This window comes from Alosa alosa, chromosome 6, assembly GCF_017589495.1.
Source record: "Alosa alosa isolate M-15738 ecotype Scorff River chromosome 6, AALO_Geno_1.1, whole genome shotgun sequence".
In the NCBI taxonomy this organism is placed as follows: domain Eukaryota; kingdom Metazoa; phylum Chordata; class Actinopteri; order Clupeiformes; family Clupeidae; genus Alosa; species Alosa alosa.
The window spans coordinates 689855-717660 of NC_063194.1; the positions used below are offsets into that span (position 1 = coordinate 689855).

At 38.9% G+C, this 27806-nt stretch overlaps 1 protein-coding gene across 1 annotated transcript; it reads right to left on the minus strand.

Annotated features, from left to right (window-relative positions):
• Positions 1-349: 349 nt before the first annotated feature.
• On the minus strand, positions 350-26450 carry hs3st4 (heparan sulfate (glucosamine) 3-O-sulfotransferase 4). Its single transcript, XM_048245818.1, has 2 exons — positions 25088-26450; positions 350-1255 (listed from the first exon to the last, which is right to left on the minus strand). The coding sequence occupies exons 1-2, from the start codon at positions 25690-25692 to the stop codon at positions 604-606; spliced, it is 1257 nt and encodes a 418-aa protein (XP_048101775.1). The 5' UTR covers positions 25693-26450; the 3' UTR covers positions 350-603.
• Positions 26451-27806: the final 1356 nt, after the last annotated feature.

A 27806-nucleotide genomic window follows, 5' to 3' on the forward strand; every position in this document is an offset into this window, starting at 1 on the left:
AAATGTGAAGTCATGTTTAGGATTTTAAAGTCATCTTTATTATCCTGACTTTTTGTTCAACTTTCTGAGGTTCTGTTTTAAATATTAATCTAATATTGGCCATGAGGAGGTGTAGTAGGGTACAACATAAAACAGTAAAGTAAGAATCAGCAAGGGGACAGGGAACAGGCAAAAAAATCTGTCAAGGAAAATGTATGTAAGGACACTTTACTCATCGCATGCATCAGAGTGAACATGACTTGATGTGAAATAAAACAGTAGTCATCTTGATTTAACATATATATATATATATATATATATATATATATATATATATATATATATATATATATATATATATATAGTGTGTGTGTGTGTGTATATATATATAGTTTGTGTGTATCTTTTGTATACATGAACATGAAGCTCTGCCATCAGTCAGTACAATTTGAACAAAGGGAGTGTGATTAGCATATCACATTGTACACTTTTCATATGAATACAGACACATTGAGAAGACAGCTGTGAGTCATTTATGTGTGCAAGCAATCATTCAAGGAATAACACAAGATGGGACTCTGGTGTGGAAAGGCTGGTGGTATTGCTATGAATCTCTGTAGTTAACTAGTCCTGGGAACCCTGTGAGTCATTCTCCTCAAACTCCCACTGGAAATTCTGCCCTGTCATTTGGTAGAACATCATGTTAAAGGGCTTGTAGAATTTGTGCAGTCTGTGAATGACATCAGGATCTATTCTTGGGTGAATTCTGCCTTTTGACTTTCCAAGACAACGTGGGGCACTGCTGTCTTCTGGCTTCTTCAAGCAAGGAAATCCCTTGGTTTTATTGAAATAGAAGTGTTTGTCTGAAACAATGCGCTTTAGTCCCAAGAAGTCTTGTACTTTTGTCATCTCACCAGCTGGATCAACAATAAGTCTCTCTCCACTAACAAAGTGCATCTGAGAGAGGGGAAAGTACTGCATCCAACTCTCTAAGTGCAATGCATAGATACCAATCCGCAGGGCACTCCATGAGGCATCAACAAGTCCTAGTGTTCGGTTCTTGAAAGCTAAAACCTCAAATGTTGGGATCTCTGGCTTTTTGGACAGGGTCTGGGTGTAGTCTGAAATGGCTCTGGTGACAGGATTACGCACAACAATGATCAATTTGATGTCTTTTGCCATTGAGTATATCCTCTTAGGTGCATTACTTGTTACAAAGTAGCTTGGCGTCTTTTCCATTGTCAGCTGGCCATCCAATGTAGAGGGCATTAAGTCTCTGTAAAACACAAGTAAATAATGTTGAAAACACCATACAACAATGCAACAATGTATAATTGCAAACAATAAATTACTTCTTTCAGCCACTCAATGAGTCAACAGTAAAATTAAAACATTGCATACAATTATGTTTATATTGTGGTAGTGAATAAATTGTGAAAAGACAAAAGATTTTATGATCTTTTGAGGATTTTACTAAATGACTTACTCGCTTCACTGACTTCATTGTGAGGACCATGTATAATTACAAGGCTAATTTTAAGGCACTTTTTGAGTATCAAGTCGGTATAAAATACTTTGGTGTAACTCGAATTGTGTTGATGGCACCGTTCAGTGCCAGGTTTGCACCTGTGACCTTGCCAACCCTGGTGGGCTGTGGCACATAAGGAGGCTAAAACACAGGGGTGCAAACATCTATCGCTAGCTTCTTTCTTAATGTCTTGGGAGGAAGCTTTACTCACTCCACACCTAAAATGATAAAGGGAAGAGACTCCAGGCATTGATGTTGGCCAGACCAAATCAATGTGATTTACTTTAAGGTAGATGAGTAGATGTATAATGATAGATGTATTATAGTATATTATGTTTATGACCCAGTTATCAACCAGAAATCAGTTATCAGTTTATGACCCAGTTATCAATCAGAAAGGTTTCACATATTAGAATATTCTTAATACAGCTACATGACGCCCCACAGACCGTAACAACGCTGTCAACATTTCAACCCTCTAGGTCACTTATTCTACCTTTGAAACACAACTGAGGCCTAGAATCAGGTCTTGTGGAGCTGTAACTAAAAGTAGATCACTGTAGAGTAAAAGACAAATTCTTTACACATTTATTTATGTGGAAATACCCATGTGTTTTGGTCATTGGAAAAATTAGGAATTCTGTTAGGAACAGTAACAGAAATAGAGATTCATTTGAAATAATGCTTATTTGATTCTATGACAGTCACTGCTATACAATCTAGATACAAACAAGAAATTCCAGAGGGTTAGCTATCATTTGACACCAAGGTTATACTTCTACCCAGTGTTGTACTTTCTACTTCTACTATACTTCTGATCGTCCAATTGCGTAGGGTGATTTGTAGGATTTGTACGGTAAAATTGTCATTGGAAATGTCTCTTCGTTGGCTACAAGGATATCTGGGTGTCATTTTCCAGGCTTGCTGTAGGATCGAGTTATTGTCAATCAAAGCTAGGATGCCTGATTGACAGCTTGCTTGCCTAATTTGCTGTGAGAGCATCTCAAAAACCATAAGTCGCTCAGACACATGATAGTTAAGTTGATTTTGAAAGATGTCAGGCCGAAACCAAACTTGGTAAATTAGGAGGAGGCTCAATACATCTGGAGATCATTGACCTTGCTGCGTTTAGCAAAATTACATTTTGACTTGGTACTGTTGATCTGTTTGGAATTACTCTGTTAATACTGTGGGAGGTCCTAAAGCCTACACATGCCAACTTGTGAGGTCAACATAATCAATCTGGCCACCATATTTGATTCCATCCAAAACACAAAAAGGTTTTCACAGGTCCCAATTTTTCTTCTTCAGACCAAGCATCACAAATGCATTGCTTTTTGGAGCAATATTCAAAATGGTCACAGCCAATCGAAATCGGTGGCGAAGGCACCAAACAGGAAGTGAACTCATATCTCAGCAAGGCTTTCATGTATCGAAACTAAACTTATTGTCAGACTTTTTTTGCTTAAAGCTTGTTGTGAGCTAGCATAACAGCCTACTGTAATATAGCCTATGCTGCAATGGCTAATTGTTTCATACAATTAATGAGCTTTAACAATGTCACATTTTGACATTCTGGTTGATTATATATCCATGGAGATTGAGCCATAAGTGTTTTGTGTTATAATATGTTACAGGATTCATGACACTATTACATGATGCTGACTGACGCTGGTTATAACTGTAGCCTACTAACATTTAAGAGTCTACTGCATCAAAGCTGTACCAAACCTGTCCCTGTTCAGTTAAATTCTTAACAAACTATAACTTATTGTTTAATTCTGTGTCAACATTCAGAGAGAAGACATGTATGACTCCTTTCTTGCCAAATTTCACAGCTCATACCGATCACCACTCAAAATCAGGGCAATTCTAGCTAAATAACGTTCCTGTGACAAGTTATCAAATACTGAACAATGGGATAATGTTTCATCATTACCTTTATTGGTACCTAATATGTTGATATTGTTAAAATACAGAGATGTAGCCTACCGAGAGGCAACTGCAGACAACAACATTCATATAGGTACAACGCATCCCTACCTATAGAACCTAATACATCACATGGAAAACCTTAATAGGCGTTTCGATATTCAAAAGCGTTCACTCAATAAGCCAATCAAATTCAGTGGCAAAGCCGCCAAACAGTAAGTGAGCTCATATCCCAGTCTTTGATGTACGAAATCCAAACTTGCAGTGTTGCACCTGATGTGTGGCGAGCAAAACACCAGAGCCTGAGTGCTGTGCTCCTCTTGAAAGCAACTTCATTCCTAGAATTGATCTGTATTGATTTTTGGACCACAGAGGATGCAAAGAGCAGAACCGTCGACGTCTTAGTGGTGACTGATCACTACACAAAGCTGTCCCACGCATTCTACTGCCCAGACCAGACAGTGAAACAAATCGCTCGGAGCTATGGGATTTTTTTTTTTTCTTCTACGGCTTTCCTTAGCGCATACTCTCAGATCAGGATGCAAACTTCGACAGTGATCTAATTCCTGCCTTTCTCGGGTGTGAAAATATCCCACACGGCTGCCTATCACCCTATGGGTAATGGCCTCGCTGAGTGGTTCAACCGTACCCTTGGTAATATGATCAGGGTGCTTCCACCCAGAGAGAAAAAGGCTTGGCCTCAGATGCTACACACACTGGTGTTTATGTACAACAGTACTGTCTATGAAACAGCCAGTTTTCCCCCATTCTATCTAATATTTGGCCACATCCCATGGCAATCCGGTGGATGTGTTGTTTAAGTCTGTACTGAGGGAAGATGATGATGCTGTTTACTCTAAGTTTGTGGATTCCCTCTAAAAAGATCTCAGGGAGGCAATGCTTCGTCAAAAAGAATACAATCATAGGGCAGAAACATCAAGCTTAAGTCTACAACCGGCGGGTAAAAGGTGGTCAGATTGTTAGTGGGGACAGGGTGTTGCTCACTAACAAGGGTGAGAGAGGCCAAAAGAAATTGGCAGACAAATGGGAGACTGTCATTTATACCATGACTGAATGTGATCCTAAGACCCACATTTTCAAATTTCTCAATCCAGTCACTGGACAGACTAAAGTTGTTTATCGTAACATGCTCCTATATGTCAATTTTCTTCCTGTCATGAGTATCTCTTTGTATTCCTCCTGCGGTGTTGAAGGTGATGGTAAAACCAATGCTTCTTCTAACCGACACTCATAGTGCGTAGACAAAAGCTGTCCGCACTAATGACTGGGTTTCTCAGATCCCAGTTGAGGAAGGAGCTTAAACGATTGTATGTACTGTAAGCCCTGATGGTGAAACCTGTTGACATTGCTATGCAGGATCAGGAGACCTGTGCTTCTGATACAAATACTGGACAGGCAGTTTTGGTGACATATGTTTGGGCCAAACCACCACACACACACACTGAGCCCTTACATTCCCTTGATTCCACACAGGCCCAGGCCCGCCTTTCTGACGCTTCTATACACAGGTCCAGGGTAGGTCGTATTATTATACTTGTAAATAGGCTTATTTACAATTGTGTCAGCCCAGAACATTTCACCAACACATACTTAGGAAATGGGCTAGTTCAGTTCTCAGTGTAAGAACTATTGGTTAGAGTAAACTCTGTTTTTTGTTTGTTTATTTCTTTATTTCCTTATGTTTTGTTTGGATACAGTGGCTTGGTGCTTTTGAGGCACTGATATGGCACATGTAATGTGCATACTGATGAGTTGAATATGTGAAGTGTAAGTAGTACTTTATAGGTCTTCATTGAAGCGCTACACTATCCCCCATGAGTTCTTTGGTGAGCAGCCTATTGGTTGACAGAGGCATGCAAGAGATACCTATTTCAATTCAAAACTGCCCTGTGACAGTCATTTATGATCTATATTAGGTGTCGCCACCTGACGTCAAACTGGGCGGTGGCCATGTTGGGAATATGCAAAAGAGAACTTTTCAAAACTTAGAAACTCATCACATATACATTACATTGCCAAAAGTATTGGGTCGCCTGCCTTGACTCACATATGAACTTAAGTGACATAGGGTTTAATATGACGTCAGTCCACCCTTAAGTGACATACAGTAGGGTTTATTATGACGTCGGTCCACCTATGACGTCGGTCCACCCTTAAGTGACATAGGGTTTAATATGACGTCGGTCCACCCTTTGCAGCTATAGCAGCTTCAACTCTTCTGGGAAGGCTTTCCACAAGATTAAAGAGTGTGTTTATGGGATGCTATGGTAAGCAGATGCATGGAACTACATTCTCATTCAGGCAAAGCACAAAACACAGGAGCTTGTCAGGTGCTGCGTGGAAATCACTCAACCCAAGTAGCAGTGCTTCGCCTCAATGCAAACTTTGTTTAAGGTTATAAAATCACTGTGCATTTTACATTAGTATATGTTGTCACAAGATGTAAATGAGAAAATGTTGGAGTTCTTTTGTGACTTTGGGTGCTATTGGCTAGTTAGAGCTGCCTACCTCAATGAGCTATGCTAAGATATGCTAACAGTGTGTGCTTCAGACTGAGTTACTGCATGCACAGAGATGTGAAGGGTATGCATAATCTTATCTAACTGGGGGAGACGGTGAATAAGCTAATTTCCCAAAGTGTTGGTGTGTTCCTGCTATTGGGTCTTTTAGATATGGGCCCACACAAATCAAGCTTATCTTCTCTTGATATCAACGAGATGAAGCCATAAGGCGTGCTGTGCTTAGCAGCATGAGGATGTCATGTCAACAGTATGGTCGCGGTTAGCTACTTCCGGCGTTTGACAATAAGCCCTATATAAATTTGCATTAATTTTGCTCAGTGAAATTAACCTTGGTTTTCGTTCACCCATCAACACAGTTGCCTTGGGTAAAAGCAAGCTGAACCAGTGGTTTGGTTCATAATTACTCTGTGATGTTTATTGGTCAACATCTGGCATAAACAGGCAGCTAAGAGTGCAGTGGTCATGTTTAGAGAGTCTAATCTGTTCCATTAAGGTCTAAGCCTATCCATCATTGCAACCTTTACTAATCCAAATGGTGCTTTTACTTCACTGGCACAGATTACTCAGATCAACTCTGTCTCTGCCCTTGCTGTGTATTGCAGCACTTCATAATAGTTGCTCCACTTACACTTCACTGACAATGATATGCAATGAAAAACAGCAGATTCTTAATAGTGATAAAAGATTGATCATTAGCCATATGATCAAGGGCAAGTGGAATGGGGAATTCCATATAACCACAAAGGCCAGAGTCCTGTTAGCAATGGGGTAAAAGCTGTTTAAAGGGAGTTTAGTTCTTTTAAAAAAAAATCAGGTTTCTAGGCCAAGTATACTTGCGTATACAAGGAATTTGGTCTCTGCATTTATCCCATCCGTAAATTAGTGAACACACAGAGCACACCGTGAACACACAGTGAGGTGAAGCACACACTAACCCGGAGCAGTAAGCTGCCTGCTACAGCGGCACTCGGGGAGCAGTGAAGGGTTAGGTGCCTTGCTCAGGGGCACTTCAGCCGTACCCATTGGTCGGGGATCGAACCGGCAACCCTTCGGTTCCAAGCCCGAAGCCCTAACCAGAAGGCCACGACTGCCCCAGTCACCAGTGAATCTAGTCACCAGTGGCCTTATGGCACCTCCCTAATGGAAGGAGAGATGATGAGCAGGAAGTGAGGGGTCAGAGGAGATCTTCTTTGCTCGCTTTACAGTCCAGTGAATGTACAGAGATTAGACTGAAGGAAGTGGAATGCCTATAATTTAGGATGACTTGTTGAAAATCCACTGTAACTTTTCCCATTATTGCTGCTGTACTATAATACTGTAATAGAAGATATGATGATGGACTCAATGATCCTCAATAATCGATCCAGTAATTTTTAAGCTGTCTAAGGAAGTGAAATGACTGATAATCTTTTGCAATGATGTTTTCAGTGTTAAAGAACATTAAAAGTGATTACTTGGGTACTCAGAACAGTTACCTGTGCAAAGTGTATTTTGAATTTTAGGAATTCAACAATGTCTCTCCGCAGAGACAAAAAAGGAAGTATTAATACAATATTTCCACATTTCTACATTTGACCAACTAACCTGAACAGGTCAGATGGAGCTTATTGCACATTGGCCATTTAATAATTTTTAAGTCGTAGTGGTAGTGGTAGAAGATCCAAAGGATCAGTATTTTGTAACTGATAATGAAGGTATTCTTGGCCACACTGCTTTGGCTTGATCTATGTTTGTTGTATCTGTACTCAAATGAAATTGTGTTGAGATACACATCAAGGTATCAAGGTACATATTCCTAGAATCTCAGCACAACTCTTAGAGGCTGTGAGCAAATGAACAGCTTGTTTAAGCACATCCAGTAAATCACATTGCACAATGTTAATCTCCTAAACAGAGCTAGATTGACACCGTGACAGAATCTGACACAAACACACATTGCCAATGTAGGATAATGTTTTACAGATCTAAAGATTAACTCTTGTAATCCTCACTACCAACGGGAAGGCTTAAAAATAACATGTCAACATTCATAGATGAAATAAATCCCAGATATTAAATCTTTATCTCCAGCGGGTTGTCTCTTGCGTTACTATAATCTCAAAGATTGCTCTTTTCTATGAGTTTCTTCCCCATACGGGTGAAAGACCCTATTTCCCAAAAGTACTCAAAATCATTCTAAAATCCAAAGTTTCATTCAAATGCGTTTTCCACACAGCGGGACTAGTTAAAATGTGTATAAGAAAATATTTGTACGTATTTGCTAGTTGATTAATTCATTAGTACAATTCATCTCTTGTAAATTAAGCTGGCAGAAGATTGTCATTGCCCTTGGAGAAGGAAAGGATCACTTCTTAACCCCTTAGACTACTGAGTATGCTCTTAAACTTCTTTAGGTTTACATGTGACAAGTTGTACATAGGATGAGGTTTATTGAACAGTTTTCTGAATGTATAGGTTATGACCCTCACTATTTCATTATTGTATGTCCTGAGAGAAGAATCAGACTTTTTAGAGCATTGTCTATCGATAATAGAACAGTTACTAAAAGGTAAAATGGTAGACATTTATGGAACCAGCTCTGTTCATTTTATGGAGGATTTTGTGTCTCCTTGAAATGCAAACATACGTTTAGGATGAGAGGAAAAACTACAGCCACAATTTATTTTTTAATTTAGTTTACCTGTTATTTACCCTGGTCAGACCCATTGTAGGTACTGCTGTCACTCTCTTTTTTAAGAGAGTGACAACAGTACAATTTCAGACTCAACATTAAATCACAGCCTGTAGACAGTAGTCACTTCAGAGTCCAAAGTGAAAAAATATGACATCATCAATTAGAATATTGCAATGACTTCAGTGACTTTAAATTCACTGAGTGAGACTATGTCTTGTATCTTGACCTTTTTCTGCATGCTAATCCAAACAGATTGTGCAGAAAACATAAATGTCTTCCTGCTCAACTCCGTTTGAGTTTCAGGAAATCATAAGGATAACATCCCGGGACATTAACCTATACTGTATGTGCTATGTTTTTGAGTCAGAAAAACAGTTTAGTAATAGCCTTTAACATAAAACTAGTTGTTGACTAGATGAATTGACAAAGGCCAGTTGACTTTGGAACACAATGTACAGTTTTTATTTATTTTTGTATTTGACCTTTTTTTTAACCAGGGAAAAGATCACATTGAGATTGCAATGTCTTTTTCAAGTGGGCCCTAGCTAAGAAGGCAGCACACAATAAGACAAGACAACATTGAGACAGCAGTGACAACAACGACATCAGTAACAACAAAGTGACAACACAGACATAAAACTCAATAATAACAAATTTAAAAACAAGAACAGATTAAAAAATGCTTTGAAATCCAGCTCATTTTAGCTCCAGTCGCCAATTTTGTTTGGCTGTGACTGGCAAACGCTTTTGAAAATCAAAAATCCTTCTGGTAATTTCTGCTATGACAGAAATTGTGTGTGATTGTATTGTACTGTTTTACTGGCTTATTTGACAAATAATCTATATGGACCTGGGGCCGTATTCACAAAGCATTTTATCTTACCACTAGGAGTACTCCTAAATCGCAATAAAAGTTTTTAGATGGGAGTTTTCTCTTAAAACCTATTTACAAAGCCGCTCAGACCTACTCTTAGGGCCCGTCCCAATACCTCCTCTTCTCCTAGATTTTTGCCCTAACCCTCGTTTTTGCGCATGCATGTGTAGGGGTAGGGTGTCCCATTACTTTAGGGAACAAGGGGAAGTGCTATTTTCCCCTTAAAATCAACCCTCAAAATATAGCCAGGACCGATGCAGGCTTAAAACAAAGTGGGAGATGAAATTACCCAGGATACCGTGCAAGCTCAGCGAGCCGGCCAAATTTTTCAACCAAGATGGCTGACACCGCTGGAAAGGAACAATTACATTGCTCATATATTTTCTCAAATAAGCATATTAAAATTTCGAAATATGTTGGAATATGTTAGTTTGATGCACATCCAATGGATTGTTGAGTTTTGAACACTAATGTTAGAAAATATCTCACAAAGCTATCTGACGATGTTCATGATATCTGCTGAGTGCTTTGAGAGAGTCTGCCCCCTTAAAATAACGTTATATATCTGATCTGGGTAGTTTCGGCAATATTTAGGATGTGTGTTCCGGCGTTCACATGAACACGAATATCTTTGTTGATTAACTAGACAATAAACCAGCACAGCCCACACAACAGTCAACATGACCGCTGGAACCGGCATGTTCCTGAATGAAAATAGTAGCAGGCTACTACCGGTAGACACTGACGGTACGCGTGACGTAGGTGAGCACGTTTGCTAAGCTAATTTGCATATAGTGGTGTCCCAATTCATTGGGAAAGATCTTCACCCCCACTTCCCTTGTCGAGGGAATTTAATGTTGAGGGCAATCAAAACCAAGTGGAAGTTTTAAGGGGGGAGAAATGGGAGGGGCCCTTAGTATGGAAAAAATGACAACTCCTAAGATAAGAACTCGGTTGCTATGGTTGACGTCATTACTCATGCACAAGCTTGATTGAAGTGACCACCTTGATTGGCTGATGATTGATGCCAAAAACCTCCCCTAAGATGATGAGTGACAGGTGACAGGTCTTTTCTGGTGAGAATGTGTGTGCTACTGCGTACTGCAAAGGATGGAGGATGATGAATAAATAGCCTAAATGAATACGTAACACAAAGCAAATAGTCTAGTAGCCTAATGAAATACATGAGGGATTGATTCAGTATCTTACAAATGAATCTGTATGAAGACAAGTTTGCAAAGAGGAGAAACATTTTAATTTGATTTACAGTGAAACGTTACATATAGTTTACATGTTGACAATAAATGGTTTTGATTGTTGTTGGCGTTATTGCATCACTTAGCTACAATGCACAATTATTCCCTCGTTATTGGGAGCTCTTGTAGCTACATTCACATTTCAAAACATTGTAATGTGAAATGCCACAAAAGTGGCTTAGGATTGTTTGTGAATAGGTCTTAGTGAGTTAGGAGTCATATTGACTTCTTCTAAGCTGTCCCAGACTTTTAGGGCTAAAATGCTTTGTGGATTACTCTTAGTTAAAAAAATTCCTATGAGTCCTAAAGTTACGCCCATTATTTTTAGGAGTTTCTCCTAAATTCCCCAGTTAGGAGCTACTTTTAGCCTTAAGATTCTTTGTGAATACGGCCCCTGCTCTATAAGCCTTATGTCTGCTTGGAATTGTTTTGATAGCCTATTGATGCATCTCAGAATAAAGGAATGTCCACCACATCCAGTGTTTTTTTGTGAATATATTTTACTGAAGTCATTAACTGTAGCTGGATACTCATGAACACATGTCTCTTATAGCAACAATAGAAGCAATTTTAGCAACACCGTATTTTGAATAGCCCAGCTCTAGGAGCAGGTAATTTTTGGAGAGAAATTGTTATGACCTCTAAATTTGAGGTTGCAGTTAACGCTGGTCAGATGCATTTTATCTACACATTGAGCTGTCATTTACACAACATTTCCAAGTGATTTTAATCCATTTCAAGGACATGGTTTTAACTTTGTATGTGTAGGCCTACATGATGATGTATCCTATCTGCATAACATTAAATATAGCCTACTGGAAACTGGAAGACTTTTAATTGTGAACTGTCATAGAAAAAATCAGGGTTTGAGGATTTGACCATTCACAAACACAATGAATCTCGATCTCATAAGGTAAGACAGGATACAGAACCTATACTCTCGCTGTTAAATGGGTAAAGCATTAGGAATAATGTATGATGGATGTCGATTAGAACACAAGCAGTAAATGAAAACCAATCTGGAACTTTACTTGAGGTATTTGGAGGTACACGTAAGGTCACACTATTTTGTATGCAACCTACAGTATTTAGGTATAAATGTGTATACATATGTATGATAACAAATGGATGTGTGTGGTTTGAAATAAGAATAATCAAGAAATAACATTTCCATTAATTTCCCATTAAAAATTACATAATATTTGCACCTTCCTTACAGTAGTACTTATGAAGCTCACATTTCTATAGGCTACCATACAATCTCCTAACGATTTAACCATATTTAAATATGAAATGTAATACAACAGTGCCACCTAGTGTCCACATGCATTAACATTAAAAGTGCTAGGGGAAATATTTTCAACAACGTGACATCTAGGCTAATTATGAACATGCCACGTCTTTGCACATGGTATAAATCGCCAGAATCATGTGTAATAAAGCCAAACAATATTAAGCTTGCCAAACCCACAAGCAGCTCGACTGGGACTTCGTTCCTGACACTCCTGTTAGTAAACTTGAAGAGCTAAAAATAGAAACGTAATGGTCGCCTAAATCACACAGATAACTCTCACACCAACCTTATTTTGTGCCTTTTATTTACATTTGCTTAAAGATTTCATCTCATGGACTCATGGAGGGTGTCATTGAGTCTTTTGGACTACTGTCAAGTCAGCAGTCTTTCCTATGATTGGGGTTGTGTTTTGTGCTTTGCAAGAACTGTCAGACATTCTGTGAATGTAGTTTGAGAATGGAGAAAAGGGTGTAAGGTTTCAAAAATGTGTTTTAACAATTGTGGAAAACTGTTAGCGTTCCCTTAATTTTTTTGAGCAGTATAGCTTATTCTAATATGTTGTAATGCTGGACCTCTGTACGCTTATAAAATGAGCCATTTCCTACTAAAATAGTAATTTACATTATTTATAATGTCTACACTGGATTTCTGATAACTTTTTCAACAAAAACAAGGACATTTCTAAGTGACCGCAAAACTTTTGAATGCAAGTCTAGGTTTATCTTTTTAGTAAATTTTGGAAAAAGTTGCCTTTAAGTCATGACTCATCAGTAGGCAAATCAGCTTTATTCATCCTCCTATGTGCTCTAGGGCATTAATTAAGCTGGGCTGACAGTGATGGAAGATTGGACATCTCTTGCCATCTGAAGCTGACTCTGCAAACAGAAAGGTCATACTTGCTGTGTGGATAGATTAACATTCACCCCTGTTTGCTTTTCACATATCTCTGAGATTTTATTCTGTTTCCTTATGGACCAAACACTTGCACAAGCAACAATAACTAGAAACGCATTTCCTGAATGACATACCAGTGCATGCAAAGTGGTTGCTAGAAATTTGCTCAGATGGTTTGCTAGGGCAGTCATTGTTGCTATAGCTATAGCTGGGTTGACCTTATGGTAGTGGTTGCTAGGGTGTTGCTAGGGTAGACATGGTGGTTGCTATGCTAAATAAAGTGGTTGCTATGCTGGTAATCATGTTGGTTTCTAGGGTGCTTAGGATCAATATTCCTAGTTCAAGTAACAAGTTTACATGTTAAACGGTTCTTTTGTAACTGAATACAGAAAAATCCTGGAAGAGAGTGAGGAGAGATGAGTAGAGGGACGTTTTGCCCTTTTCCACTGACAAAACCTTGCCAACTAGAGTGAGCGTGTCATTCTACCATTCAGAGAGTTCAGTTTTCTCTCCATATCAGCTGTTGCCATGAATAAACAAACTAGTCAACCAGCATCACATTGCAGGCATTAACTAACATTAAACAGCCAATTTCTGCAGTTTTTTTTTTATGGGACAACTGTCAGATTATCTCCTGAGTGTCAGAAAGAAGAAAAAAGGGAATAGAGAGAAGAAGCTAAAGGGAAGTGGACAGAGTGTGAAAACAGATAAGAGGTACACTGTTACACTCTGTGGGGCATATGTGAGCCCCCTGTACAAGAGTGTAGCGCTGTAGCTGCCTGGCTGCGCTAGGTAAAACCGATTGTTTTCATTTTTTCCGTACCGACAGTACTCTGTGAACTCGAGAAACAATAACGTTAGGTCTTCAATTTATTTTTGTTGGTTGTTGAAACTTACTGTAGATAGACATTGTTATAATATTGATTTCACATTTCACAATCATTTTGGATGAGATGGACATCTTAATGGTAGATAGACATTGTATATGTTTTCATGGACACCATATTCCGGTTTTATTCGGAATAATGACAAAATGTTCAGCTTGTGCATGTAAACATGAGTCACGAGTCATGTAAACACCATATTCCAACTGCCAAAACCTGATTAAGCTCATATTCTGAACACTAAAAACTGGAGTAACACCCCTAGCATATGTCTCTTTTAACCAGAATATTGTGGCATGTAAACACATTAATCACAAAAATTCGGAATATTAAATTCCGTCTGCACATGTTCATGCAAGGATTTTGGTAGTTTGGTATGTAACACCCACCAATGTAATAACTTTCCACCAACTTAATAAACCACCAACCACCATAATAAAAATCTCCACAAAATCTGCACATTTTAAACGTAATAATCCTGCCAACGTAATAATTTCCCACCAACGTAATAACCCAATTTCCCACCAATGTAATAATTATTACATTTGCAGGAAGTTATTATGTTGGTGGGAAGGTTAAAAATGTGGGGGCCAAGTAGATTACTGCATAGGATATCACTGTCTTTCTACCTTTAGTTATTTTCATCACCAGGTGTCCCAATATACAGAATTAATGGACAAGGCGGAGGCAGAGCTCCACGACGCCCAGAGGAGTGGAGTTTCCTCCACCAAGTCCATTCATTCCGTATATGTACTGTGGCTGTGGCTTCGCTGTGCAGCGGTCATAATAAGCTGACTTGTTGCTGACAGCTGACTGTGCCAGTGATAACGATAGGTAGCTTGTTTAGGGTTGATTCCATTGTTGCGAAGCCTGCTTCCAGGTTAAACCTTTGTTTACTGTGGTTGTTATATAGTTATAAAACAGCATTGATGTGGAATGGTGATTAACTTTTTTACCAGAGTGTTAAACTTCTCAAAGATATTTTGCTTTAGTTTCCAGCAGATTCAAGAAGGCATCTATCATAAAAATATGTATGTTTTAAAGTATGTTTTTTATTCTTACAGCCACGGACTTGTGAAAATAATGCCTGCAGTGTTCAACCATTGATTTTCTAATGAGGAGACACGGCACTCAAATAATCTCCCATAGAAATGTATGGGGTTAGTTCGAAATGCAAACATGGCAGTCGTCTACTCATATCCCGTCCCTTCCGCCGCCAAAAGTTGGCATGTGAATATATCGTGCCAATCATGTGCTATGTTGTGAATACGTCGTGCCAATCATGTGTTGTGATCTCGCAGCTGGAGCAGGTTGGTGTGTCGTGATTCGTGAATCCTTGCGCACACGCAGTTATACCCGATATAGATGTAATAGATGATATAGATAAGTGCTCAAAAAGCATTACAATATGGTAGTGTTGCACGGTGCACCGATACTAAAAAATTATCGCAATACCCTGAAATTAAAAATGTCACGATGCCTAATTTTATTAGCATCAATACTTTTGAGAATGACCGTGTTCTTTTGAAGTAACATGCGTGTGCACTAGCGCCTCCTCCCCTAACCTGTGGCTGTGCGTCTTTTCTCCTCACACACACATAAGCGCAGTTGTGCTATAAACAGCGAGACATGGCTATTAGTTCAAACGATGCTATGGTAACACATAATAATAGGCTAATATCAAGTTGATTTGCTCACTTGCTAACCTACCTAGGCTGTGGGATTTTGGTAATTTAGGCCTACTATTTGGGTTCAATGTAATTTAGAAATAGGCTAAGCAACCATCGCAAACGTTTACATCTGAAAAGAGATCCTTGCTAACTATCCCGCTAGCTCAGGTCACTTTTGACAATAGTGCTTGCTAAAATCATTAATGAACATTGCAAGACACTTATCTCTTCTATGATCCCAGAAAGATTTTCTTCCACTTGTACATTTTTTTAACATTTATTTTATCTAATGACATACAAAACATAATTAATTGCATCCACATATCCTTATGCGCTATGTGCAACTTTTATTCACTAGACTAAAACCGTGAGTCAAGGTCAATTACTCTCGCGGATCTCTTAAAGTGACAGGCACTCAATTACACCTACACATCACCAATGTGCACTCAATTAGACCTACACACCACATTAAAGATAATTATGCCTAAGTGTAATAGTTTAAAAATAGTTATAGTTTTAGAATAGTTTTCAAATTGCTAAATATATTTACTAGTAATTATGCAGAATATATGAAATATGACATAAGCCATAATTTTCCATATGTGTTTGTGTGGAGAGTCAAGCAGAATCTGGGATGGCCACTGGTGTGAATGATCACACTACAGTATATTCAATATTACTGATGATGATGTCAAGGTGGTGGGGCCCCCAAATCAAATACATTTTTTAAAAAGTATCGAAGAAGTATCGAAATCGCAATTCTTGACTTGGTATCGGTATCGAAACATTAATTTTTGTATCGTGACAACACTACAATATGGCCGCCCTATGGAGGGACTAGTTCAACACAATGCAAAAGTTTTAAAATGTTGTGTGTTCATTTTACATTAAAAGTGTTGAAAGAAATTTGCTTTTCTGTTTGTCTCAATTCACTATATTAAAATTAGGCAACATAACATATTGCACACTGCCCTCTCCCCGCATACACAGCACACTATCCCATCTCCCCTGTCATCCCCCCAACACACACACCAAGACCCCTGGCAGTTGGGTTAGCCCATTGAGCCGTGGATCTGCCCAAGGTTTCTTCCTTGGTAAGGGAGTTTTTCCTTGCCCCTGTTGCTCTTGGGTGCTCCTTGTTGGTGCCCCCCGCCCAATCCCAATCCTCCCCCACCTTTCTTATGCAGCCCTTGCCACTTAATCTACTAAACCCCTTCTACTGCACTTTTTACCCCCACCCCCCATAAATGCAGAAATAGGCTGAAACCAGACATAATTTCACTGCATTTCTTACTTCCAGTAACTATATGCATGTGACAATAAACTTCCTTGTATCCTTAATTCCTTCACTCTTTTACACTTTATGACATGGCGCTTTGCATTTTGTGGCAGCGTGAACTGATGTGTTTTTTCAGTTGATGGTCCAAACAGTCTCCCATCCACTTACTGACCGCAATAGACACTGCTTAGCATCTGAAATAGGACAGAGTCAATCAAGCTCAACACACTATGGCCAAGAATGAAAAGTGAATGGCCAGGCGCCTAATTAAACCACTGCCTTTTGCTGGACATTGACAATTCATAAATCTATTGTATCAATTCGCCCGAGTTCAGCCCGAGCCCGAATGAAACATTGTATCAAGGAAAAACATCAAAGAAACACTGCTGCACTGAATATGTCTGATTACGGCCTACCAGAAATTACCATGTTTTTGGAAAATATGTCGATTTCGACACCTGGGCCAAGGCAGAGTTATGGGGAGGGCAGGAGACTCCAGAAAGCCAAAAGCCGTCCATTAAGAGGAAAAGTTGGCCTACAACAACCCCAAATGACAGCAAGAGGCACAAACTTATCAGCGAGGACAATCTGGACTTAATTCTGAGCCAAAAGCATGAGAAAAACACCACAAAATCCACGGCTTGGGCAGTAAGTCTTTTTACCGATTGGCTAAATGAAAAACAAATTAAATTGAACCTAACTGAATTGGACGATGTCAACTTAAATTTAAATAAACTACGGATGTTTTACGCAATGGTGCGAACAACAGTGGGCAAGGAGTATTTGGTGCCAAGCCTCAAACCTCATACCTGTCGACCAACACCACAGCCGGGCTTGTCGTGAAAGTTTGGTTCGACGTCCAGCTGAATTTGGCACGTAGAGGAAGAGAGGGGAACCGACATCTTCGCCAAGACTCTTTCCAGGTAAAGACAGACGAGGCTGGGGTTGAATATGTTTGCCTGTCATACAACGCCGACACCAAGAACCACAAGAAGGTGACTGATCCGCAAAAGCAACTGTACAGTATTGGGGGTTCATGTTTGCGCAGCCTGGCGAGCCGCTTTGCCCAGTTGCGAGCTTCAAGAAATATGTTTTGAAATGCCCACCTGGTGCAAAAGCATTTTGTCTGCACCCACTGTGTACACCGCAGGAAATTTCAGAAAGAAAAAACTGTTGGTACTCCAAAGAGCCGCTGGGAGTTAATCATCTTGGACTGATGCTGCCACGCAAACAGTGAGGCTGTTGGGCTTGAGAAGCGTTTCACCACTCTTTGCGCGCTACCGCCGTTCAGCTGCTGTCCGAGGCTGGACTGGGGAGCCGGCAGATCATGGCAGTGACTGGACAGACGCGAGACTAGTCTCAACAGCTACTGGGCACCCACGACAGTCAAAAGAAAGCAGTGGAGTGGGATACTGTCCGGGAAAAAAGTTGCAAAAGTTGCAACTCCAAATGACCAAAGGAGTGCGCTTAGCTCAACATCTTTTGATATGCCGTTCTCCATGTCAAACTTCACCATCAATGGGAACATGCAGTTCAATTTACAAAAAAAAATTTGATTCCATCAATGTTTTGACTGTTTTATATGTAGCCTAGCTGGTAGACCCGCTGGTTAGTGTTCCAGCGTAGCAACCATTCATGGACTATAGTAACAGTTTGAAATAAATAATTATTTAACAGCTATCCAATTAACTAACTATCCAAATGAGTAAAAATTTAAAATTAACTTAATATTTAACATGTTGTCAACAGTAGAATAAGCGGGATAATGGACTTCACTCCATTAGATTATCCGAAAAATAAACGCACTACGAGGTTGAACGACCACAGCCTCGAACGTGCATTTATTTTCGGATAATCTAATGGAGTGTCGTCGTCCATTATCCCTTACTTGTTGTGCAAGGCATTGTGAATTAGGGACATTTCAGAAAATAAAGTAAATTCACGAAAAAGACAAAGCATCCTATATAAAACAAGGTTATAGAGACACAATCCAACACTGCATGTGTGCCCTGTTTTGCGCAATTCAATCCCAATCTCATTTCTAAGGTCTAAGCCAGGGGTCTCCAACCTTTTTGGGAATGAGGGCTACCTGAAAACCCGAAATCATATGGAGGGCTACTCATTTGAAACAAACAGACCCTCACCCTTTTTTTGCGAGGGTATTCCTCCTAAATAATAGGCCTATGTGATTTTTACTTTTAAATTATCAATATTGTGTAGGCCTATAAGTCTTTACATATTAAGCAACTGTATTTTCATCTGATTCTTCAATACTTTAATATCAATATGCTACCGACACTACCGGCATTTTTGTTCAGTTTGTTCATTTCAAAGTTTGTATGGGGAATCTAATCTTAATTTTTTCACACACAAAAAAAAACAATCTTTTTGTGCAATTAATAATTTCACAATGGAGCGTGTTTTTAGAGCGTGATCTGCAGGCGATCTGTTGGCTATTTTTAGAAGGTGCGCTGGGGGCGCCTCATAGCCGTTCCGCGGGCTACCTGATGCCCGCGGGCACCATGTTTGAGACCACTGGTCTAAGCCCTTAATCCTCACACACTTAACTGACATCTGTTGTAAGTGATCAAGTTTGCAAGGGTGTAAGGGTTCAAAACTCTAATAACAGGAATGGGACAACACCTGTGACCTATAGAAGCCCTATGCAACAATTTTAGCAAAAATGACCTTAATTATGCAGGTTGAGAGTCGTTCTGATGATTCTACAACACTTTTTGGGTCGTTTGGTGGGTGCGAAGCTGCAGGGGGAGCTATGTCATGAAAAATGCTATTTAGGCTTAATTCAAACTTAATTTAGGCTACGTTTACACCATTAGTTAAATGTGACCCAATTCCAAGTTTTGCTTATATGTGGCATAGTTTCGATGTGCAGCATGAATGTGTAAACAGGAAAAAAGCACATGGATTCTGATATTATTAGATTGGTTTCAGGTCTCTTTCATATGTAGAAATAAATCAAATATCAATCGGATATGTGCTAATGCTGACCTGACAGTTGGTGAAACTACACTTTAATGATCCTCATGGGTTTGTGTCCAGGAACTGCTTTAGCGCAAGGCAAACTTTACACATTGACCGATAGCTTGCCGATATGCTCTGCATCTCCAACACTACAACAATTCCCAGTCGGAGAGCAATTGTCGATGCACATAATTTTGAGTGTAGCCTATTAAAAAACTATTTTATTCAAAATGCCATCGGCATTCTTAACCAAACTTATCGACAACACGCATACCTGGCTGAGCTGTTATGTAGTCTATATATAAACTTATTTATTAGTTTTCTATATTTTCCCTTTTTTGTACTGTACTTGTTTTAATTATATCTTCAATGTGTCTGAGATGTTGTTTGTCCATCTGTCTATGTCTGGTGAGTCGTGAGCCAAAGACAAATGTCCACTATGGTGTAGGCTAGCTAGCCAACATTAAAGATTTATTTTATTCTATTCTAATCCACCATGCGTAATGTAGAAATGGAGATTGCTTTTCAAGTAGCCTATATTTAGGATTCAGCTGAAAAACTCGCTCTTAATAATAATAATAATAATAATAATAATAATAATAATAATAAGCTTTATTTGTATAGCACCTTTCATACACAGAATGCAGCTCAAAGTGCTTTACATTTGAAGCATGTAACACAATAATAGTCAGTCAGTCATCATCAATCACTTTTCTTCATTGCTGGGGCCGTTTATGATCCACTCAGCAACATATCAAAAATATAGAAAATAACATATCATAAGCCTGACAGAAAGTAAGTTGATGTACAGAGGCAGGGTGTTCCATAGTTTTGGGGCATAATGGATAAAAGCAGCTTCTCTACTTTGTTTGTGGAGCACTTTGGGTACGATTAAAAAATTAGAATTGGATGATCTAAGTTTCCTTTGTGGTTGATAAGATATTAAAAGCTCAGAGATATATGAAGGTGCTATGCCATTCAGAGCTTTGTAAGTAATTAACATAACCTTAAAATCAATTCTATTGGAAATAGGGAGCCAGTGCAGTTCAGCCAACACAGAGGTGATGTGTTCTCTCTTCTTGGTCTTAGTTAAAAGTCTAGCCGCAGAGTTCTGTATGAATGCCTCTTGAAAAACTCGTTTGGAAAAGAAAGGATAGGCTATCATGTGATGTCGTGGTTACTGTTTTACTGCTACACTGTTTGCTATATTAGCACATATGCACAACCCCTCCCTCCCTCCCACAGCCTGGATTGTGGTACTTAATTCTTAATACCTTATACTTAATACTTGACCAATGGCTGTAACCCTATTACCTCAACCTATTCTTGCACTGATATTCTCTTATATGTCCATATTTATTTTATGCTGGTCTCTAGACTTTATTCTTGCACTGTTGCACTGTTGGACTTACTTATTTGCACCATCACCATGACACTCACTCTCATAGAGCACCCTACCATGCACACAGAATTACAGGCTCAGTCCCTGCCCTGTCACTGCAAGCGCCTCATGCTTGCTTGATCATCCTTAAGCACACTATGTGGATATTTGATTTAGTTTATATAGTATATTTAGTATTTTAGTATTTTTTTTATCTTCTACTGTCTCTATTTTTTTTATATGTATATACTTATATGTATATACTTATATTATTACTTTTTCTGCTGTAGGTGCATGTTGTGTGTGATGTCTATATGCTACTGAGACCTTGAATTTCCCCTTGGGGATCAATAAAGTAAGTATCTATCTATCTATCTATCTATCTATCTTATCACCCTCTCACGGTGAATTGCACGGATGAATATTACATGATTTTGTGCTTCTTTGTCAATCAGACCTTCGTCAAAATGAAACGCCATTGTGTGGCATTGAACATAACCTTGGCCCCGGCTGTGGCGCGACTGGCTGGGGCCCCTGCACTGTACACCGGCGACCCGGGGTCGATATCCCGCCCCGTGGTCCTTTCTGGTTCCCACCCCGACTCTCTCTCCCACTCGCTTCCTGTCATTCTTCACTGTCCTGTCATTAAAAGGCATAAAAAGGCCCCCAAAAAAATAAAAAAACAATAATTAAACATAACCTGAACAAAACCTACCCCCTACCAGGCTAAGTTCAGAGCCTATGTTACCATAGTTACTTACATAGCCTGATCATTTTTAACGTTTTGGAACTGAAATCCCAGGTTTACCTCTTGAGTTAACATACCCAGTTAAGCCTGCTTTCTGGAATACCCCCCTGATCTGATATGGACAAAGATGGTAGCTTTTTTGTAGGCAAACTTCAGAAGTCTATTTGCATGTGGCTTCTCTCCTCGGTCCTCAGTCTTCTAGCTTATGCCCCTGAAATAGTTCAAAGCTCAACGTCATTTGTCCAATTGTAGCCAGAGGAGGTGATAACGAGGGGATAGATGGAAGGGCCGATATGCAAGGAAACACAAGAGTAGGGCTGGGCGATATGGCTGAAAACTATATCACGATTGAAGTGTTTCATATCAGTTGATATAGATAATTATTGATTTTTTTTTACCTATTTCAGATAATGACCAGAAGGGAAAAAAAAGTTCAATTTTAGCACTTTTATTTTAAACTTAACCTTCCTGATTTTAATCACTTCAGTTATCAATCAAAGCATTGGTATGTCCTCAGTAAGTGAAAAAAAGCCCTGAAGAATCCCAATAGGGGAAAGTTTAGAAAAATACAGTATTTTTCTCATGCAAATAGGGAAAAATTAACCTTCACATATCACCATGAAAATTACTGAGTTGATTACTACATCAAGACAAACAAAAAACGTATTATACGTTTTTTGAAATTGTTTGTTAACATGGGCAAACAGGGCATAATGTAATTACGGATACAAAATCAGTTAAGTTTTCTTCTGTTGCAATTTGTTCAACCTTTTTTCATAAAATGACTGGACTAATAGTAGGCTAATACTTTTTCTTTTAGATATGTGCCCAGTTGGCTGGGGCCAGTTGCACAAACATCTTCAGTTCACATTTTCGTTAAACTCTGATTCACTGACAATATTGCTGATGTTTGAAAAGGTGTCAAATATCAAATTTAGTAAACTGATATATGGTCCACCACCATGTTTGCGTGGGAACTTGAATTTGAAACATAGTAATATTCTAATAAATTATCTGAAAGTAAAATTGGTCAAATTTCTTAGACCCATTCTGTGTGTGGTGTACAATGAAATGAAAAAGATAGATGAAGATAGTATATTACTGATACTTTCAAAATAGTTAAGTATTGTTTAATTTTGGCCGGTAAATAATATGCCTGGTCTGACAATGTTTTCTAGACTACATTGACTAGGCCAAAAAGTTCATTTCGATCCCTGGTCATATGGTTTGTACAAGGTGCTAATACTAAATACAATGGGAATTAATGTAAGAAACCCTAGAAAACTAGTCATACTTTACAACTGTGGAAAGCTGTGCATTACACACATATATGTAATGGAACACTAAAACACACATTACTACACTCTTTCACCACCAAACACCAAAACAATGCTGTATGAATGCACATCCCTGCCTATTCCATATAGTGTGAAGAGAAGTTCATGCTGGAATGTGGCTGCTTTGAAGACAATGTAGCAATCTAACGCGGCAAGGTAATGTTTCGCTAGCAACAATAGCCACCACAGAAGAAACAAACCAACAAGGCCAAAACAAAAACAGACTTTGAGCCCTCTATTTAGCGATCTAAACGCATAGTCTGAAGTGTGATACGCATGAATGTTTAGGTAGTGTCTGAACCCACTTTCACTATTTTGACAACAGGAAAAATGGTCTCCACTATGCATGGTTAAAAATGGTTGTTCTTGGGTTTCTTAATTAATCATGGGTGTGTTTTGGATCCATTAAACCAATGAGAGTAACATTTGCCATTCCCTTTAAGAGCAAGGAGTGCCAAATCAAACAGCGTGTTGATATTTTGGATGACGAGTGAGTACATCTCTGCAGAAGGAATCTGCTTGGACGTGAATCCATGTATGCAAAAGCAGGATTTGTGTGTGTGTGTGACAAGCATAGACACGTCTGCACTCGCCTAGTATCTGAGCTCAAAGTCTTGCACTGACCACATTATGCTTCTGAAAAGCCATACCTTTGGTCAAAATCTTACATTTATTGTTGTACCAATAAGATAACATAACTGAAACGTGTCCAGGGACCCTACAACATATCATCAAGTGGGGGATTGTCATCTGTACTGCATATATGAGCATAATGTATCGTTAGTGGTGAAGCAGTGCTTAAAAAAAGAGGGACAAGGTTAGTCACCATATAAAAAGAAATTGCATACATAGTGATGTGTATACTGTGTGACAATACATTTCGAACTAAAAAATGTACTCAATCTTTTCCATGTGAGTGTTCCATTATAACTGCTATCACAACTGCTATAGCATCTAGCACTGGCATGATTGACAACATGGCAATTCTCAACCCCTTCTCTCTAGAAGCTGTACATTGTCTTGTGTGCAGCATCATGTGGTCTTAAAATATGACCCCTTCTGTCATAGTTAAGAAGAGTGGGTGTTTACATATGTTACTTTTATTTCAGCAAACAGCATAAGTACTTCCACACTCTTGCTACCCAGTATAATAACAATGTATTAATTTAACACCACATTCATAAGCAAACCGCTTGGTTAACAGTATAAACATCTCTATTTTTAAAGGCAACACCATGAGCTAAGCACCATCATTAGCGCTAAGATGGTACCCAAAAAATGACAAAGGGTCATAATCCTACCCAACCAACAACATTACAGTGCAATATTAAGCGTTTCAGGCATACATTGGCAATGTCAGGGACTTTATTCTCTGTATTATAGGCTAAGCTATTGTATTATGTATTAGTTTGAAGCCTTTTGTGTTGATTTTGTGTGTAATCAAAATCAAATATGGGGTTGTCAGGAAATCAAAAAGTAAAAGCAGGTGAGATATACTGATGGCTACTGACAAAATCACTGTTTTGTGCAGACAAATGGCTAGAAGCATTTTCAGTTGGCCTACACAATGGCCAAACTTTAGTTGGGCATCTTTCATAATTAGTAAGGCATTGAGAAAAGAAATGCTGCTACAGTTTATGCCTCTAAAAGTGATGGAGAACCACCAAAGAATGTGTGGTTATAGAGGTAGGCTATAGACAGAAGGCCATTCAAAACTTGACAGTCTCATCATCTGTCAATGTTTTCAAGCTTGTGGCGGAACATCTCACTGAAATGTTAATCTAACTCACAGTATCAGATATAATAGCCTACAAAAGACAAAAGACACATACCTGTACCAGTCCAGCCCTTTCTCATAATTCCGATCAAAGAAATGGGGCTCATTGCCCACAGCTCGAACGTCAGGGTGAACTCTTAAAGCCTCAAGTAAAGCTCGAGTACCTCCTTTTTTCACCCCTATTATAATAGCTTGAGGCAGTTTTTTTTCCCCATACTCAGGGGTACTGTTCATAGAGGTCCTGAAGACGCTGTCCGTAGTGCTGAATCCTTGGTGCTGCTGGTCCATAATTGCCGTATGTACCATCGCGATGGTGTTAGTAGGAGCCGTGTCAGTTCTAACCCATTCTGCTGTCCGCCCTTCGATTTTAACATCGTTTGGATTTGTCGAAAAAATAGTTGGTTCGCTGCTTGTGCGTTCTATTAATTCGCCCTGGAGTGACGTGGAATAAAGTTTCCCCCTTAATGTCATAAAAGTCGTTTCGTCAGTCACCGGCCTGCCTTGATATACATAATTTTCTTGCGCTGGGAATTGTAGTGAGGTATAACAGTTAACCAAGCTGTAGAAAAGGTAGGTGACAGAGAGGGATAGGGTAAACATGAATATGATCTTCCGGGATACTTTAGAGGTAAAAACCGTTGTACTGGACCAAAATGCCATCTCTGATAGCAGTGATCCGTTTAGAGAAGTAGCCACACATGTTTCCACTGCAAGTATTGCATGGACCCTCGACAACAACGTTCTGTCACAACCAACACAGAGCTACAGCTTCGTGGAGCTAGTCAATTCTAAGCAATATCAAATACACATTTTAACAAATCGTTCAAATTCGACACGAATATCGCTTCGTTTTCTTCAATAGACTATAGATTCCTTAGGCTATTTCGACGCTGACATCATATGTGACAATATCTGCCCTGATTCTGCAGGCTGCGGTCTGGCGTGATTCCAAATGAGAAGCTCCGTCAAATAAAAGAAGGGTGCGATGGACGCCGTCTTGGCGATGTATGGAAAAAAAGAAAGCCTTTGAAGTAGTCTGGGAGACACGTCTTCATCCACTAGATCAGTTAGCTGTTTGAATGCAGCACGGCTACGTGGCTTCGCTGTCCTTCACGCCGTTGGTTTCTATCATTGCTATAATAGGCTATAATAATGTAACGTAGCCTAATTCGTGTTATTTTACAATAAAATAGCTTACATTTACCCTCCCAATACACTGAACTCTGTTCCGGAGGATGAAAAAATATAGAGGCCCATTTCAATTCTTAACTCCTCGGCAGCTATAACGGTTCCATGCAGTCTCGACGCTTTTTCTTGATTGGTGGACTCGTTGTGCGCATCGGCATATGAGCTCACACCGGGGTAGCCTGGCTACTAGGCTACTTTAAATGAAGCGCAAATGTTTGAATAGCCTACACCATTTCTCTACCAAATGCTAAGTTATACCTAGAAGAGGCGTAGTAGGCTATGATATTAAAATTCTTCCCCTGCTACTTCACCTTCCTCTTCTTTGTTGTTGTTGTGACTAATATTATTTAGTGTAGCCTAGGCCTAATTGTGGACCATCACAGGGTCCAGAATAAAATATAGATTTTGTAGGAGGTTGTAAGGCTTTACCCATACAGAAAAATAACATATCCACATGCAGCTTGAACATATTGCAGTATAAGCACATCTAGGCTATGTTAAATAAGTAGGCTAGGCTATATTTCCATGTATTTAGCAATAGGCTATAGGTCTATTTCAAAATATAAGTAAATATTCAATATTGGCCACTTTCTTATATTTTCTGCATACAATTAAATATATTTAAATATATTACACTAAGAAGCATGATCACATAACCCTTGATAAAAATTCTGATTACATGATCTATATCAGACATGTATTTCATATTCTACTATGGTTTGATATTTTCAGCATTGATCAATACTACACTATTGTATTTACTTAAAATCAACCATAGTATCAGTATAAAGAGGAAGAAACACACAACACGTCTGTTATCTTTTATTCTATTTAATTGAAAATCTCAATTTTTGTTTTTGTTATGGGACCTCAGTTCTGTCACTTTGGCATTTATTGCCTGGCCCAGCAATTCGGGAACTACTTCAGGGTGGCCTCTGAATAAGACAGAACATATACAAATAAAACATGCAAAATATTAGTGACACAAATACAGATGCTAAAGTGCAGAAACACTGTTGTACATCACAATAATGGGAGATTAATACAAAGGGAATTGGGCAGAAAAACATACAATTAAAATAAACTCACCAATGGCCAAGTCCTCTCAGGGTCCAGGCATTCCCTCTACTTGCCTCCCAACAAATAGCACAATCAACTAGAAAATGTAATTTCGAGGAAATACCAGTGCATGAAAATATAAACATACAGTATATTAACATAAAATGCCAAACAAACTTTTATTTGGAAACAGTTGGCAGGAGTCATAGTTGATAACAACTGACAGTTGAAATGGCTGAACAGTTAAATACTTGAGTAGTTTAAATAGTTAAATTATTTAATAGTGAAGTATTGTAGTGAGGACATTTATTTTGAAACAGTTGTGGGCAGAGGAAATAGTAGTCTTAAGAGAGCCAGATTGTATGCTTAAAGCCTGAGACAGAGTATATAGTTTAAAAGTTGAATGTAGATAGTGTAATGGATGTTGATAGACAGAAAGTTGAATGGATATTGAGGCAGATTGTTTAATGAATGTTGATGGATAGTTTAATGGGTGGATGAGTGAATGGTTTGAAGAGGATGAATGG

Coding starts and splice junctions, on each gene's coding strand:
- hs3st4 (XM_048245818.1), bottom strand. CDS start 25,692: ATGGCATTTTGGTCCAGTACAACGGTTTTTACCTCTAAAGTATCCCGG. Junction 1,256..25,087: donor AAAGGGCTGGACTGGTACAG/GTATGTGTCTTT, acceptor TGTGTTTTACAG/AGACTTAATGCCCTCTACAT.